The 17,281-nt window shown below is 50.3% G+C and overlaps 1 protein-coding gene across 2 annotated transcripts; it reads right to left on the bottom strand.

The window, feature by feature from the left end:
• Window positions 1-304: 304 nt before the first annotated feature.
• CD8B (CD8b molecule) lies at window positions 305-15,632 on the bottom strand. Of its 2 annotated transcripts, XM_035001107.1 has the most exons (6): window positions 15,198-15,632; window positions 11,853-12,212; window positions 8,149-8,238; window positions 4,833-4,922; window positions 3,103-3,139; window positions 305-1,029 (listed from the first exon to the last, which is right to left on the bottom strand). In XM_035001107.1, the coding sequence occupies exons 1-6, from the start codon at window positions 15,433-15,435 to the stop codon at window positions 1,017-1,019; spliced, it is 828 nt and encodes a 275-aa protein (XP_034856998.1). In that variant the 5' UTR covers window positions 15,436-15,632; the 3' UTR covers window positions 305-1,016. The 2 variants fall into 2 exon arrangements, with proteins under 2 accessions (XP_034856998.1, XP_034856999.1); XM_035001108.1 differs by lacking the exon at window positions 8,149-8,238.
• Window positions 15,633-17,281: the final 1,649 nt, after the last annotated feature.

Genomic DNA, 17,281 nt, shown 5'->3' with positions numbered 1-17,281 from the left:
GTGGCTAGGAGTCCCTGGGGTTCCACTCTGTAGAACCCAACAGGTGTAGTGAAGGTGGCTTGGGGTGGCCAGGGGAGGCCAGCCCCTGGGGCCCCTGCCGCCTGGCGCTGGGTGCCTGGGGTGCTTCCCAACTTCTGAGACTCTCTCTATGCCTACAACATGGACGACAGCATGTCACAGGGGCGAATGAGGACAGGCACGTTTTATCCTTGTTATTTCTTTTCAGCCGAGCATCAACATCTTTGCCGTACAGATGGGCTTTGTGCTTTTCCATCACAGGACCCATTTGCATCTTTTATTCAGGACTTTATTTTTACAACCAAGACATTTTCATAAAAAGAACAGAAAGTGAGAGAGAAATATACAAGCCATGGGAGAGCAGAAGTGAAAGTCGGGGAAATTCCTAATAGGAGATAAAGTGACTTCCCATTCTCAAAGCCACAAATCCCCAGCCCCAAAAGGACATCCCCGGAGACTGAAATCACTACAGGAGTCAGGTCAGCCCTTCACAGAAAGCTGGTTTCCAAGCTGGGTCTGGTCTCTGGGGCTCTCGGTGAGGGCAGTCAGCCCCAGCCTGGGAAGACCAAGGAGAAGCCAGCCCAGCGCCATCCCATGAGAGACTCAGGACTCCACGTCAGTGCCCTACCAGGGCAAAGCAACTTGCGAGACAAGGGCTGGACAGCCAACACAAAGGTCCCAGCCCAGCCCAGGGGGAGTATGGGAGCTGGAAGTGGTGTCATGGCAGCATCCTCCAGTGTGCCCCCGAGTTGCAGGAAGTGTTCGGGGGCTCTGAAGCCTTCTCGCTGTGGCTCCCGATGACCAAGTAACACGTTGCTCCCATGTGTGAGGCCCACAGAAAGAACTTGCAATAGTTAAAAGCAGGCAACTTCGGCAGGCCAGCGAAATTTCCACTGCAGAGTGAGTTGAGCGTGGCTCTTCTCTCTCATTTTTCCAGATCTCGCTCGTTACTGACCAAACGTATTTTTGTAGCAGGACCCCAAAAGCATATTTTTTGCTCATTTATAAAACCTGAAAACAACAGCAAGTTGAGACCCCACTTATTGTCAGGGAAATGATATGAATTTCCTGTAACAAAGACAAATGACAGGTGAGGATGCAGGGTTGCACTTGCAGTAAGGAGCCCCGGGCCAGGAGTTTTCTGTTAGTATGTTTTTAGGGCCCAACTTAGTCATTAAAAAAAAAAATTTAAGAAGCTCAAAAAACAAAGTCCAAAGCACTCTAGCTTTGAATAGTGTTACTTCCTGTAGTACCTTCTAAGAGAAGCTACTCACAAATCTACACTAAGGGGCCAGAAGAAGGTGGTTTGCTGATGGGAAGATTTTCCAGGCTCAGTTTCGGGCTGGGGAGCGTCTGCCCCAAATCGCAACTTGAGTTTGGAATAGCTGATCCGTGAGGCCCATGGACTCTTTCGCCCACACCTGGATCATGGTAGCAAAACGAGACGGGATTTCCAAATTTTGTTTTAGCCACAAACCCTTTTGTTCAAATGATGTCTCACTGGCGAGCGTAACTACAGGTAGTCAATGGCAGCAGCACCGTGAGCAGAGGGTGAGCAAGCTCACCGCTCCCATGTTCACCCCCAACTCCTTCCCCACCTCAGTGGATCCTCAGAGGTCCCCTAAAACTGGCATCAAATCACTGGGGAACAAGTTAAAATGAAGGGCTGAGTGGGGCCAGTACCCCGATGGGGACTCATTCTCCATTAGAGGTCACCACGGGGAAGATGTTGAACAGAACATTCTGCAGATCTAGGCTCAGACAAACACACTCAGGTTACCGTCTCTTAGGTAGGGGCTAACTTCTAAATCCAGCACATAAAATTGTGAAAACTGTACACAATCAAAATTATCATTGAAAATCACCCATAAAAGACAGCAGGCATGTTTCAGTGACTATCTTTAGTCAAGCAAATATATAGACAAATACCATGCATATAATAATGTCGAGAATATAATACAGAGTTTATCTGGAGTTTAAATTTTCAAGTATTTAGGAGTACATTTTGTTCCTTGGTTGTTTGGATGGTAGAGTTGACTTTTTGTAAGTGACATGCGTTTGTCCTTCGACTCCGTGGGACCAGGGCTGAGCACTTTATGGGTACTACCCCAGTAAGTCCTCACAAGAGCCATGAGGTTGGTACTGTTAGCCTATTTCACAGATGAGGAATCAGAGGCTCAGAGGGGTGAAGTGACTCGCCTATGGTCCCACGGTTGAAGAGCGGCAGACAGGATTCAAACCCCCCAGCCCGAGCTCTTGAGCACCAGGCCCTTTTGCCCTCTTCAATCTAGAGGCTTGATGGGCTTTCTTTTTCCTCCAAACACCTCTAGATGGAGGGGATTGTCATTAATGAGAGAGGTAGATGTGGAACGGTATTTTGAGGACGAAAAAGCAATCCAAGAGCACTGCTCATGGTCTGGCTGAGGCCTGGCACTCCCTGAGGCTGGAAGCAGCCTCTGGCCGCCGGCCTCTGAGGGCCTCAGCCTCTGGGTATCTGCCTGTGCTTACGCAGCTCAGTGGCCTGCAGAGCCGGGGCTTTTTAGCTCCCATGTCCATGTGCCTTTTGATTTGCCAACTCCTGGGACACAGGTGGGGTCCAGGGTGGAAGACAGGACCAAGGCAGCCCAACGCCCCACATGAGCAGGGAAGGAAGCAGTGAACCAACTTGTCTTCCGATCCAGTCCTGCTCTTTACTATCCCAAATGCTTTGAGCAAGTCTTTCAGCTGGTCTCTAACAGTAACCCTCCTATGTCCTTGCAGGACCAAGTCAAATGAAATGCTGGGAGGGAAAGAGTTTGGGGCATCCTACTGTATTCTATGCTTGAAGAGTTGATTGTGATCATTAGGAGAGCTAAGAGCTAAGTCTCTCCGTGCTTGAAATACCCAGTATTTTCATTTGTTTAGACGATCTCTCCTCCTGAACTCTATGGCTCCATCTATTTATACAGTCTGAGATTTTTTTGCAGGCGGGGTCTGGCTTGGGATCCCCGCAGGTAGAGGCTGTGGCAACAGCGGGGGCTGAGGAAGCCAGGACCACACCCAGGGCCGCGTCACAGGCACTTTTTCGAGGCCCCAAGCACTTACTGTTTCAGGAGGCGAAGCCGGGCTCTCCTCTGCAGGCCTGGAAGAAGAAAACAAGGACGTGGGTTGGTGTGGGCGGTGGGCCGCTGACTCCCAGCCCCAGAGAGCGAGGAGGGAGATGACGGGGGCAGCCAGGACCTCAGACCACTTCCCTGGCTCCAGGCTGTGCTCCAACTTTATGTGCTTTAACTCCCTTCACGCTCACAGAAGCCAATGACTACTCCTCTTAGTACCTCCATTGGGTATATGGAGAAACTGAGTCACAGAGCATGCGTGGCACGGAGTAACTTGCCCAAAGTCGTGCAGCTAGTAAGCAGTAAAGCCAGAATTCGAACTTAGTGAATCTACTCCGGTCTGTGTGTCCTTAAACGTGACAGTTTGCCCTTTCCAGCAGGTCAGGAATGAGAGGTGTGCAGACAGATGGTCTCAAGCTAGAGTGTGTGCATTTGGGGGAATCGCAAGGGATGCCGGAAGGAAGTGTAAGCATGTTTATTTACAGGTCTATCTCATCTTTTATTACTTTTCAGTTATGAACCACATTTGATAACATACTTAATATATGAAATAAATACACCTAATTGCAGTTAGAGTTTAAAATTCAACTTTTTTTTTTTAAATAATGAGATCTATTTGCAGCTGGGGTTCATAATTTAACAATTTTTTACCAATGAGATCCTTGATCAAAAAGGTTTGCAGAGGGCGCCTGGGTGGCTCAGTTGTTAAGTGTCTGCCTTCAGGTCAGGTCATGATCCCAGGGTCCTGGGATCGAGTCCCACATCGGGCTCCCTGCTCTGCGGAAAGCCAGCTTCTCCCTCTCCCACTCCCCCTGCTTGTGTTCCTGCTCTCACTATGTCTCTCTCTGTCAAAAAAATAAATAAAATCTTTAAAAAAAAAAAAAAGGTTTGCAGACCACTGAACTTTAATGGGGGCAAATGGATCCTGTCCTGAATGGTAATGTTATGCAAAAATGTGCACGTGACACATTTCTTTGGGGAGAGGGTCTGTAACTGCTATCACAAGTTTAAAGGGGTCTGCGACCTATAAAAGCGTCACTGATCTAGTCCATGCCTCTGCGAGCCACCCTCTCCTATTTTATTGAAGCCCAGAGAGGGTCAGTGACTTGCTCGTGGTGGCACAGGTGAGCAGAAGGGCCAAGGGTGGAGCCCGGGGCTCTTGGGCAGCCATGCGGGCCTCCCCTGCAGCTCCCCCTTTCTGATGAAGCCTGGGAGCCCAGAGCAGGACATGATCTCATCTCCAGGGCGGCCCGGAGAGACAGTCATCAGTCTTCCTGCAGCCTCGCAGAGGAGGAGGAGTTCAAGCTTCTGGGAACGTAACCCAAACCCCAGGTCAATGTCTTCTTTGTACTGCTTGCATCCCGACTGCTCATGGGAGTTCCCACTGACTGAGCTCATACCCCACGTTGGGCCCTCGGGGCAGGACCTTACAAACAGCCACCCTGGGCGGTAGGTAACACTGTTACTCCTGGATGGGGCGGCTGAGGCTCAGAGAGGCCACGGTCCCTAGATGGGCAAATAGTGGGGTTGGCTTCAAACCCAGGTCTGTCTGACTCCAGAGACAGGGTGGTCTCTGATCCCCGCACCTCTGCAGCCATGGGCTGGGGGCAGGTGTAGACTTCTGCCATCTGTCCGTCTCCCCCAGAGAAGGATGGACGCTCAGGGACACCTCCGACAGCAAAAGGAGCCACTATGGTGGCCCAAGAGGGCAAAACTTACAGTGTAGGTGGATGGCCACTCCCAAGGACACCAGCAGAAGCAGGACTCCGGCCACCAGGAGGCCGAGGGTGAGGGGGCCACAGGAGGGGCCTGGAAAAGACACACTTACTGAACATCCGAGGCATGCACATAAAAAGACAAAGAGGGAAGTCAACCGGAAGTCCCACCTCCCAGAGAATACCACTGTTTGCACATTTTTCTTCTCTTTCTTTCTAGGTACTTTAAACACACTGAGATAATTTTACATGGAAAATGTTATGTCCCGCATCATCATTTTAAAAATTAATTAAACTCAGGAGCTACTTATGTTGAAAGGAGATAATTTTCATGCCCGGTAAAGAGATTTTTACTACTTATTTTTAAAGCTTTTATTTTAACTATACAAGAGATTGCTGAATATATTTTCCTTGTAAAGGATTCAAGTATATGGTTAGAGTGCTCCTTGGCATGCTAGCTCCTTCACAGGAAAAAAATGCCATGGTTAATTTGGTACCTTTCTCTTTGCATTTACACATGCATAATTTACACAAACACATACAGGTTTTTTTTAAAGCATACAGTGGCTTATACTGTACAAATTGTTTGGCAAACCATTTTTTTCTTCACTTAAATATATCAGGGGGCGCCTGGGTGGTGCAGTCCATTGAGCGTCTGACTCTTTGTTTTGGCTCAGGTCGTAATCTCAGGGTCGTGAGACTGAGCCCCGAGTCGGGCTCCACGCTCAGCGCAGAGTCTGCTTGAGACCCTCTCTCCCTCTCGCTCTGCCCCTCCCCCCACCTCTCTCTAAAATAAACAAATAAAATCTTTTTAAAAAAGTATCTCAGCACACACTTTTCCTAGCAGAGTAACATTTGCAGTTTGGACATACCATGGATTATTCAGCCATCAGATGGGCATTTTGTTTGTTTCCTATGTTTTACTTTTACAAATAACTGCAGGGAATATCCTGGTACATTTTTCCTAATGTACCAGGCAGCCTGAGGCAGACACTGAAAACAGGAACCACCAAACCATCAACCATGTCTGTTTAAAGTTGTGATAGACCCTGTGAAGAGCCTTCCAAAAAGCCTGCACTGCTTTTCATTCCTAACCACCAGCTGTGGCCCTTGCCGACCCTCAGTATTGCCCAAGTGTTTAGTTTTTGCCAGTGTAGTGGGTTTAACATGATACTTCACTTGCATTCCCTGATGATTTGTCAGCGTCAGCCTATTTTCATATATTGGCCGCTTGTATGGCTTGGCCTGGCCTTTCTTGCCCTGCTCGGGTTTCGGAGTCCCCTGAAGCCTAGAGGCTACCACACCGTTGCTCTCAATGTCATCTCCAGGGACAGCCCGAAGCCTTGGGGAGCAGGCCCTTCCCCAGGGTGGCCGTGTGGTTTCATTCATGACGACAAGCTGTGGGCTCTAGCTGGGTGCCCCCCTCAAGATGAGCGCCTGGGGTTGTTTCTTTACCTCACCGGGGGGGGCAGGGGCGTTGGTGCCAGGGTATTTGGAGTATTCCCTCTGGTGCAGCTGGCTTCGCTGCTTCTCTACTTCTCTAGAATCCCAGCACACACAGACCCAGTTTCGGCACCCGCAACTCAGTGGCCCTGGTGTATTTGCCTTTTGTGTCATTTTTTGTTGTAACCGACCTGAGATCCTTTAGGCCAAGTCGTGGGGCATAGATACTTTACCTCATTCTATCTCCACCTCATGCTCCCCAAGACTGTGCCCTTCTGCGTATGGACTCTGGTTTCCTTTACTACTGTGACCCCGTGGGGCAGCTTCCTGCTCTGATCCCCCGATCCCATTAGGTGCCTCTCCTCAGGCTCTTTCTGTTACTTGACGTATTTGAGACCGAGCAACCCCAGTAGCGCGGGCAGCTCTAGCGTGCTGGTTTGCCGCCATTTGTTCTGTGGGTAGGAGCAGATGACGCTTTCTGTTTGTCACCAGTATCTTCTGGGGGACAGGGCTCAGTATTTTTCCAGAAACACATTTGGGTTGATGGTTCAAGTGAAGTGTGTGTGTGTGTCTGTGTGTGTGTCTATGTCTGTGTGTGTCTGTGTGTGTGTCTGTGTGTGTCTGTGTGTGTCTATGTCTGTGTGTGTCTATGTGTGTGTGTGTCTATATCTCTGTGTGTCTATGTGTGTGTGTGTCTGTGTCTGTGTGTGTATCTGTGTGTGTCTATGTCTGTGTGTGTGTGTGTGTGTGTCTCTGTGTGTCTATGTCTTTGTGTGTGTGTCTGTGTGTCTGTGTCTGTGTGTCTCTGTGTGTGTCTGTGTGTGTCTATGTCTGTGTCTGTGTGTCTCTGTGTGTGTGTGTGTGTCTATGTCTGTGTGTGTGTGTGAGCACACGCCGCGCCCTCCAGCTGCTGTCTCTGGGCATATAGCACAGAGACGGAAGTTTGTTCACTCATTAACAAACACATATTAGCACACGCTGTGTGTCAGGTCCTCTGGTAAGCATCCAAACTGAGAGACTTTAAAGTTTTGGTCCTTTGGGTTCGGTACTTTTGTTTGCTAACAGCTTTACTGAGATAGATTTTACATATAAAGTTCACCTGCTCCAAGTGTATAATTTGATGGTTTTGGGTATATTCACAGAGTTGTGCAACTATCAATCACCACAATCTAATTTTAGAACATTTTCATCTCACCCCACAAAAAATCCTGTACCTATTAACAATCATTCCCCATTCCTTCCCAACCCCCCAGTTGTAGGCAACCATTCATCTACTTTCTGTCTCTGTGAAATGTCATATTCTGGACATTTCTTATCAATGGGATCCCATAATACAGGATCTTTTGTGTCTGGCTTCTTTCACTGTGTAATATTTTCAAGGTTCATCCATATTGTAGCTTGTATCAGTAATTCACTGTTTATGATGGCCAAATAATATTCCATTGTATGGATATTCCATATTTAGGTAATCTATTCATCAGTTGGTGGGTTTCTGAGCTTCTACTTTTTTGGCGATTATGAGTAATGCTGCTAGGAACACTGGTGTGCAGGTTTTGGGGGTGGACATAGCCTCCATTAGGTTTTGCCCTGTGATGATTTGTAAGCGTGTCCCCCACTAGACTGTGAGCTGCTGGAGGGCAGCACTGTGGTCATACTCAACTTCCCTTCCGACCTCAGCTTGGGCGGGGCCAGAGAAACAGGCTAGAGTCCACAGGTGGGAAGGGCTTGCGGAAGGAAGGAAGGAAGGAAGGAAGGAAGGAAGGAAGGAAGGAAGGAAGGAAGGAAGGAAAGGAAGGAAGGAAGGAAGGAAGGAGGGAGGGAGGGAAGGAAGACATCCTGCTGTGCTTCTGAAGGTCCAGGAAGATGGGAGAACTCACCCTTCTGGGTCACAGGGTTTGGGGACGGGCACACTTTCTTCTTGGGGGTGGGCTTCTTGGTGGGCTGGGCAGTGGTGGGAAGGACATCAACTACAGAAAGCAAGCAAGACATGTAAACAGTGGGTGGAGTTCCAGACAAAAGTTAAAATCTCATGTCTTCCATCCAGGTACTAAAGCCTCTATGACTAGGCTGCTACAGGGCTCCAAGGTTACAGAGCGATAGAATTTTCTAGGTGTTTTCCCAACTCTCAGACCTAACTGAGGGCCTAGGCAGGGGGTTGTTTTGCTGTCCAGGAAAGAGAGGGGCTCTGCATCCATATGGTCCTGAACAGAGCCCCAGCAGCCCTGATTAACCACTGTGTGACTTGGGGCAAGTCCTATTACTTTTTTGTGCCTCAGTTTCCCCATCTGCTGAAATAAAGATGACTCCCAGTTCCTTCTCGGGATTTTCATCCCGAGATTTGCTCCCCCTGGCCTCAGCAGGCTCCCCCTGGCCGAAGACCTTGAGAGGAAGCCAGAGTCCCCAAACCCTTGACAAGACCAGCCCCTCAGCCAAACTGCTAATTCCTAAGTGGTTGGAGGAAGCTCATGGAAAGGAGGTGGGTGCCCTTTCCCATATGTACAATAGCATGCAGGTTGCAATGGGGATTTTCTTTCCTTCTCAAGTGTCTTTACAAATCATATACTATCAGAGCTGGAACGACCTCTAGTCTCAACCTTTAATTTCAAAGATGAACACCAGCGATGTGAGGGGCTGGCCCCGAGGCCCCACAGTGCAATGTGCCTGCCTGGCCCCACCAACCCCTCTCCTGACGCCTGGGTGGGTCACTCCTCTCTTCTGTTCTAATCCAGTGTCACACTGTGATGTGTTGGGGCAGGGCAGGGGGACAAGCACACTGAGCCAAGGGAGGCACCGGAGGCTCTGAGGTGCTAGGAATGCTGTGAGCACCGGGTGCTGCTGAATCCAACCCTTGTCTCTGTGAGGTGAGCAAAGACGTTTCACTGCAATGACTTTCTGCAAAACGGTAGGAGAGGGAAGATAGTGACACCATAAATTTAAACTCTAGTGTCAAGGGGACAGAGAGGGGCCGCCAGGAAATGGCCATTTCGGGGCTGGCATCTTCCATAAGAAGTGGACACTGTGGACCCTCGCCAGCCTGAGTGTCCTCTGGAAAGTGGAGATAACACGCATCCTCTGCCTGCTTCATGAGGTTTCTGGGGAGAACCAACTAACTAGAACGGACCCCTACTAAGTCTCACCATGTGCCAGGGGCACAGCCAAGCACTTGAGCTTAAGCTTAAGCTTATTGAACCCAACAACTTTGGGACAGGCACTAGGACCCCCATCTTATCCCCAAGGAGGCCTAGGCTCAGAGAACTGGAATAGCTCGTCTAAAGTTCAGGAAGCCTTAAACAGCACTACCAGGATCTGAGCCAAGAGACCCTGATTCCAGGCTCTCACGACGCCACCCTTCCTCAGGTGCAAATGCTTTCTAACAAAAAGTTAGGCACATCAGGTCAAGGCCCTCAGCCATGGGAATGCTGAGGGAAACTAGCATAAGAGGGAAAAGGACACTGGCTATGGTGCTCCCAAAGTGTGCGGGAGCACGGCCCTCTGCCCAGTGGGGGCCCAGCATTGTTTCCTCCTTTCCTCCTTACGGCCCCGGAAGTGCCCCTTCCCTTTACTTTATACATGAGGAGGCACAGAGGTCTCTCGGCTGGTCAGTGGGAAGCCTGCAGGGGAGCCAGTCTATAGCACCTCAGCGTCTTGGTTGGGCTCGGTGTCTGTGTCTGATGAGGGGTTTGTGGGGAGGCTTGTTCCATTTTAGTTTCTTCTTGCCCAGAGCTGGGTCCCCTTGATGACTCCTAACTCCCCCTGTCCCCGTTCTAATCTCCCCACTTCTCTCCTCTTTGAAAAGGACAGGACTTTTGAGCCCATGGTAAGGTTAAGCGGCCCCCAAAAGGCCCTGTCTTTCTCCAATACTTTCTTTACTACCTGAGGTTCCTCCTTCAATATGTGCTGACCTCTGGCAGGAAGGGCGGGGTGTGGCTCTGGATACCCTAATTCTGGCGAGGTGCAAGCACATGCTTTGGGAAGGGTCCGCTATTCTCAGGGAGCTGAGCAGCATGAGGGGTTTGGAAATATCAAAGCCAGGAGTGAGTGGGGGTGGTGTAGGTGGAGGGGAAGCTTCTAGAAACCAGCTTTGTTTATTTCATCATCTACCTTCCTCAGACCCCGAAATCTCATGAGTGGGAAAATGTGAGGCTTGTAGAGACAAAAACAATAAACCAAACCAAAACCCCAAACCCCCCAAAGCCCAAATTTCAATATAGGAATCAGTCGACACCCTACTGAGCATGCCTCGGCTTCTTGCCCAGAGATCTCGCCCCCACCCCTACCTCCTGACTGAAGACCCAAAGCTGGTGAGATGAGACAGCTGCACCCCTGTTTCTTTCTTCCTAATGGTGCTGCTGCCCCAGCTGTCTCTGCATCTTCCCATGCTGAGTGGTCCAGTTCCTGGGAAGGGGGGGTCCCCTTGTCATTCTTCAGCCCCCAGCCTGAGAAGAACCCAGGTGAGAGGGAAGCAGGACAGTGGGAGGAGCGCAGGGGGTCGGCCGGCCGTTGGCTAATGTGGGGAGGGGGCTAAAGTCAGGTGCAGGCCTTTGAGAATTTCTGCCATGATTCCCTCACACCTCTCAGAGCTTACTCCTCACTGTCCAAGAGTGTGGCCATCTGCTCTCTGTGCCACTGGCCAGTCTCACTCAAGGTGTGCGGTGGGTAAGAAACACATCGAACACTTAGTATGAAAAGGGAACGCAAAATATTTCAATAATAATTTTCATATTGATTACAAGTTAAATGGTATTGTTGATAAACTGGTTAAAAATACAGTATTGAAATTAATTCCACTTGTTTCTTTTTACTTTTTTTAACGTGGCATCAGAAATTTTTAAATCACATCTGTGGCTTATCATCTCTTTCTATGGGGCGTGCTGACTTAACTCCCAGAACTGCAGCTTCTCGGGGTTGGAGGGGGTCATGGAGGCCAACGGCAGCCCCGTGAAACAGATGGGAAACCTGAGGCCCAGGGAGCAGAGGGACCCCAGTGCAAAGGCACACAATGAATATGCAGCAGAATTTGCAGCTAGGCCTGGGGTCCAGTCTCCTTCCTCCCTGTACCTCTGGGTGTGGGTATGAGCCACAGCTTCCCCCAACCCATTCAGTATGTAAGGGCATCCTCCGGCCCTAGAAATGCTCTCACTGGGTATGTCCAGGCAGTGATGACCTTCTTTCCTGGTGTGCACACTCAGTGGGAATTTCTGAGACCACTGTTAGGCCCCAGGACTCAGCCCAATCTAGGCAGAGCCTCAGGGAGACCTGATGTGGCTGAAGGACAGCACCGCCTTGTCCCCAGAAGAAGCAGCAATGCTTTGAGGCATCCCATCTGCAATAGGAATCAGCATCTTACCTCCCAGGGTAGATGGCAGTGGGGACTGAAATGACTACACAGAACACTTGCCTCTGCCTGGCTCTGGGTAAGTCCGTTCCTACCAGCTACGGTGCTAGCCGGCACTCTCTCCTGCGGGGCGGGGGCAGGGGCGGGGGCGGGCGGCTGAGAGCGGAGGCAGCTCCGGTGCCTGGCACGCACCCAGCACCCAGCAGGTGCTCCATGCTCATCGACAGCATTGAGCTAGATTCTTACCCACACTCAGCTGCGTTCCCTTCCCGAAGGTCAGCTCAGGGGTCCCGATGGTCATGCAGAAGTAGACGCCACTGTCTGCTGGCTTCACTCTTGTGAGATTGAGAATGGACCTCATTGCATCCGGAAACACAGTTAGCTTCTCTTGCTCCACCTTTTGGCCGTACACAGTCCCTTTTACGGAATCCCAGAAGGCCAGGAACTCATGGTGACTGTCCGGGCTCGGAGCTTGGCGCTGTCTCAGCCAGTAGATGCGTGTGCTAGTGGGGGAGGTTTTGGCTTCACAGGACATTATCACCCTCTGGTTGGTCTGAACCAGTATGGACCCAGGGGCCTGCTGGAGCACTGAGCTGCCATGGAGAGCTATGAGAAGCAGAAGAAGCAGAGATCACCAACACGTTTTCCCAACCACAGTTGTGGGGCTTCAGAGTCACAGAGTCAAGCATCGAAGTAAAGCCATGGGAGTCCCTGCCCAGTTGCAGGGGCCAGGGGCTGTGGCAAACGCCGCTGGTGGCTCCCGGACTCGGAGCTCGAGCACCCCACCTCCCAGGAGACCATCTGCAATCAGGTGTTTCCTATGGCCGGTTTTATGGAGGGGATGGGGAGAGAGCTGCCATTTATTGATTGCTTGCTTATATGCCTGGCTCTTTGTATAAATGATCTTAATCCAACCTCAAACTTATTGGGGGATTTTTATCCCCATGACACTGATGAGGAAACTGAGGCATGAAGTTACTTGTTCAAAGTCCCACCAAGTGGGACAAGCTAGTAAGTGACCTGGGATTCAAACTCAAAGATTCAAAGCCTGAAGTCAAAGCCGGTTGCCTTTCTCCTTGTCCTGCTGCCAGTCTAGGGACAGGCCTTCAACAGGCTCCAAGCAGGTGGCGGAGACTCAGGCAGCCCGGAGGAGCCCCAGATCAGAGGCAGAGCTCGGGGCTGGTCTGGCCAATCTAAAAGAGGGCCAGCCACTCTTTCTGCAAGACATGCTCAAGCAAGAGGAACTCACTGTTGCCATACGAGCCACCACGGCCTTCAAATTCTTAGCCTAGCAAGTGATAGGTCACTGGATCCCCATCCCCGAAGGGAAGGTCAGACACCCCAGAAGCAGCCCTGGAATTTCATTTTAGTCTCAAGTTGGGAAGCATCGATAAGTAGGGGATTGTTCATGGAGAACTAGACCAGAACTCCAAGACCTGGCCTTGAACCCAGCTTCTGCCCCTACCAGCAGTGGGACTGCAGGAAGTCAAGGAGTCTGTCTCTGCCCTTTAGGAGGAGGGCAGCTGGAGGCCTGCTTGCCTGCTCGCCTGCGAGGGTTAGAACATCCAAGAAAACCCACTTCAAACTGTAAAGCGCTGTACACGGGTACTTCATTGTCTACGTGTCTCACACACCAGGGGATGTTACAGGCAGCAGATGACATCTTAGGAAAGATTTGAATGGGTCCTTCACAGCCAAGTCCAACACACCAAATCTGACCTGGTGAGCCTTCCATTTTAGCTGTGGGGCAAAGGGAGATCCTACAGACCGGGGCAGAGACCTAGGAACTTCGAGGCATGGGAGGGCACGGGAGTCCAGAGGGTGTGTGTGTGTGGTGTGTGTGTGTGTGTGTGTGTACCCAAGGGGAGCTGGCCTACTGAGGCAGCGGCCTAGAGTCACAATCCTGACAATGCTTGTGTCTCAGGCTTCATGGCCCCATAGCGGGCCACAAACGTAAGCTTTTTGGTTCCACTCACAGGCCACTCCGAGCTTCGGCGCACACCAAGAATAACATGGTACCTGGTGCCCACGTGCCTACTGGGCCTTCTCTTTTCTCCCTAAACACCATCCTGCCTTTTCAGCAGAGCAGAGCTTCTTCACTGTTTGGGGGTCATTGACATCTTGGGGGAGATAATAAGAAACAATGATGCCAATCTGTACTGAACTGTGCCCAGCATGGTACATGCATTATGTCACTTAATCCTCACCAGATCCTGTTTTACACCCATTTTACACATGAGGAAACAGAGGCTCAGGAAAGTTATGGGCATGCTCAAGGTTACACAGCCTGTATGTGGTGGATCCAGATTCAAACCCAAGTCTGGGACCACAGAACCTGAGCTCTGAGTCACTCCCTGAATCGAGGAGACCTGTGATCCTCTCCTGGATCGCTGTCCTGTCCCCCTGTGCACATAGTGGGTCTGCAAATATGCAGACTCCTGAAGTTCTTGCAAGAAAGCCTAGAAGTGACTCCTTAAGGGGTAAAGGGTCCCAAAAGGATCCTGGGCTTTGTGTGTATGTTCCCCTTCCTGTGTCCTGACATGCAGGCTTGTTGCTGCGACACACCCTGGTCTCTCTCTTGTGTCCCCGGAGGCTGAATACCCAGCATGGCCAAGCCCCATCTCGGTGCCAGACACAGAGCCAGGCCTCGATACCCATGCGGTCTCGTGGAATTCATTTGACCCTCTCCCAGTGATTCCATACTCAGAGGGACCTGCTGTTTCTAAAACAATCGGCAATAACTACTAGTTTTGAATGGCCTGGACTAGCTTCTATCTGAGATGGGGTTGAGCTCACCAGATCACAGTAGGGGGCTGGCAGACCTTGTCACTGTTGGCAGGATGACCAGCTTTGGGCTTTTTGGGGAAAAGAGCAATCAACCGCAGGGTAGTGGGCAGTTTGGGGTGTGGAGGGGCTTCTTCCAAGAGGCAGTCTGGTTGGGCTTATGAGAGGGACGGAGACTCCCCGCTACATTCCGACTGCAACATTCCAACTCCCGCAGCTGGTTCTGGGAGCTGCACCACAGAGCTCCCACAAGCCAGGGAACCCCGAGGGAGTCCTCGGCCACACCTGTCCGAGAGCGGGCAGTAGCTTGGTGTTTGGCAGATTGTACCACAAGTACTTCCCCGGAAGTACTAAAAATGTCTCAACAGAACCCTGGGCCAAGTATGGGACATCAAAGCCAAACTGAGCCTCTGGAACCTTCCTGGGGGCACATCCCTGTGGGAACCCTAGACAAGGGCGGTTTTTTCTTTCCTCTCTGTATATCCTTCCCCTTTCTCTTTTCTTCCTTCTCAAATCCTCCCCTCCCCGCCTCCTCTCTTCCCTCCCCTCCACGCTTTTGGGGGAGAGTAGCCTCAATCCTAGGGCTTCAGGGATCCCTGGAGTAATGAACTGGGGAGATGAATTTCTTTTCCACGCTCAGGGTCTGTGCCTGCCGCGCCGCCTCCCGGGGACCCCCACAGCCCCGGCCTCTGGGCTCTGCATCCTCCCGGGACAGCCTTTTCTAAACTCTAGGGCTCGGGCTCTTCCCGGGTCCAGGGCAGACCACCAGCTCCAGCCCCGCGCGCCCCGCGAGTCTCCCCGTCTTACCTGCGAGCTGCGCGGCCAGGAGGAGCCAGAGCCCCGGCTGCATCTTGGCACGTCCGGGACACCTGGTCCCAGCGGGACGCTGCTGAGACCGTCCAGGCTGGCGGCGGGTGGGGAGCGGGGCGGGGCGGGGCAGCTGGGGTGGGTTGTGGGGGGAGGGACAGGAAGGACAGGACCGGGCGGGGTAGGGGAGGGAGTCCGGTGTGAGCTTGGCAAGGTCTCCGCCCTCATCCTCCGGCATTTCAAAGGTCTTGCGTGCGTTTCCAAAGAGCCCGCTAGGACCCCCTGCTTTCCGGTGAAGAGGTGACAACGCTGTCCTGCGCCAAGCAATTGCACGCGTGTGGTCGCCCCCTGCCCTGGAAGGGTCATGACTCCCTGTGACAGTTGAGGCGACTGAGGCTCAGAGAAGTCAGGATACTCAAGGTCCCCCGGGTATGCAGGGTGGAGCTGGACCCTAATTCTGGTCACTCTTTTCTCTTCCTCCTTTTCCTCCTTCTGCCTTTTTTTTTTTTTTTTTTTAACTTCTTTTCTTTTGGAGAGGCCCTCCGGCTCAGTGGGGCCTTGAGTGACCAAGACCCAGCCTTGCCCTCAGAAGACATGAGCAGACATTTCTCCAAAGAAGACATACAAATGGCCAACAGACGCAGGAAAAAAATGTTCCACATCACTCAGCATCAGGGAAATACAAATCAAAACCATAATGAGATACCACATTACACTGGTCAGAATGGCTAAAATTAACAAGTCAGGAAACAACAAATGTTGGTGAGGATGCAGAGAAAGGGGGCCGCTCTTACACTGTTGGTGGGAATGCAAGCTGGTGCAGCCACTCTAGAAAACAGTATGGAGGTTCCTCAAAAAGTTAAAAATAGAGCTACCATATGACCCAACAATTGCACTACTAGGTATTTATCCGAAGGATACAAACATATTGATTTAAAGGGGCACTTGCACCCCAGTGTTTATAACAGCAATGTCCACAATAGCCAAACTATGGAAAGAGCCTAGATGTCCATCAACAGATGAATAGATAAAGAAGATATATATATGAAATCTTGCCATTTGCAATCATGTGGATGGAACTAGAGGGTATTATGCTAAGCGAAATAAGTCAGTCAGAGAAAGACAAATACCATATGATTTCACTCATATGTGGAATTTAAGAAACAAAACAGATGAACATAGGGGAAGGGAAGGAAAAATAAGATAAGATGAAAATTGAGAGGGAGGCATACCATAAGTAAGAGACGCTGAACTCTAGGAAACAAACTGAGGGTTGCTGGAAGGGAGGTGGGTGGGGGGATGGGGTAACTGGGTGATGGGCATTAAGGAGGGCACGTGATGTGATGAGCACTGGGTGTTAAATGCAACTGATGAATCACTAAATTCTACCTCTGAAACTAACTAAAAAAAAGACCCAGGCCTTGACCTCAAGGGTGCACACTTCTAAGGGAGGAAGGCCTGCTCCTACAGCCCAGTCAGAGGCTAGAGTCTCCCTCAATATTTTCCTTGTTCTCATGACCAACTGTGAGGCTGAGCATACACAGGGCAGATAGCCCTGGGGAGACCCACACTAGTGTGAGCTTTTTTTTTTTTTCTTAATTGAAGTGAAATTCACATAACATAAAATTAACCATTTTAAAGTATATAATCCAGTGATATTTAGTACATTCACATTGTCATGCAACCACCACCTACTTCTATCTAGCTTCAAAACATTTTAATCTCCCCAAAAGAAATCTCCTATTTCCCCCCTCCCCATATCTTCACCTGGTCTCTGTGGATTTACCGATTTGGACATCTCATATAAATGGAATCATACAATATGTGGCCTTTTGTGTCTGGCTTCCTTCACTTAGCATGACATTTTTGAGGTTCATCCATGTTTTGGCATGTATCAGTACTTCATTCCTTTTTATAACTAAGTAATATTCTGTTGTATGTATATAAGACAATTTGCTTATAGATTCATCTATTAATGGACATTTGGGTTATTTCTACTTTTGGCTATTGTGAATAAGGCTGCTATAAACATTCTTGTACAAATACGTATTTGAGTACTTGTTTTCAGTTCTTTTGGGTATATA

Source organism: Mirounga leonina, unplaced genomic scaffold (genome assembly GCF_011800145.1).
Source record: "Mirounga leonina isolate KUSES-001 unplaced genomic scaffold, KU_Mleo_1.0 Mir_125, whole genome shotgun sequence".
In the NCBI taxonomy this organism is placed as follows: domain Eukaryota; kingdom Metazoa; phylum Chordata; class Mammalia; order Carnivora; family Phocidae; genus Mirounga; species Mirounga leonina.
The sequence above is the reverse complement of the archived record's forward strand: the minus strand, read 5'-3'. Positions and strand labels throughout refer to the sequence as shown.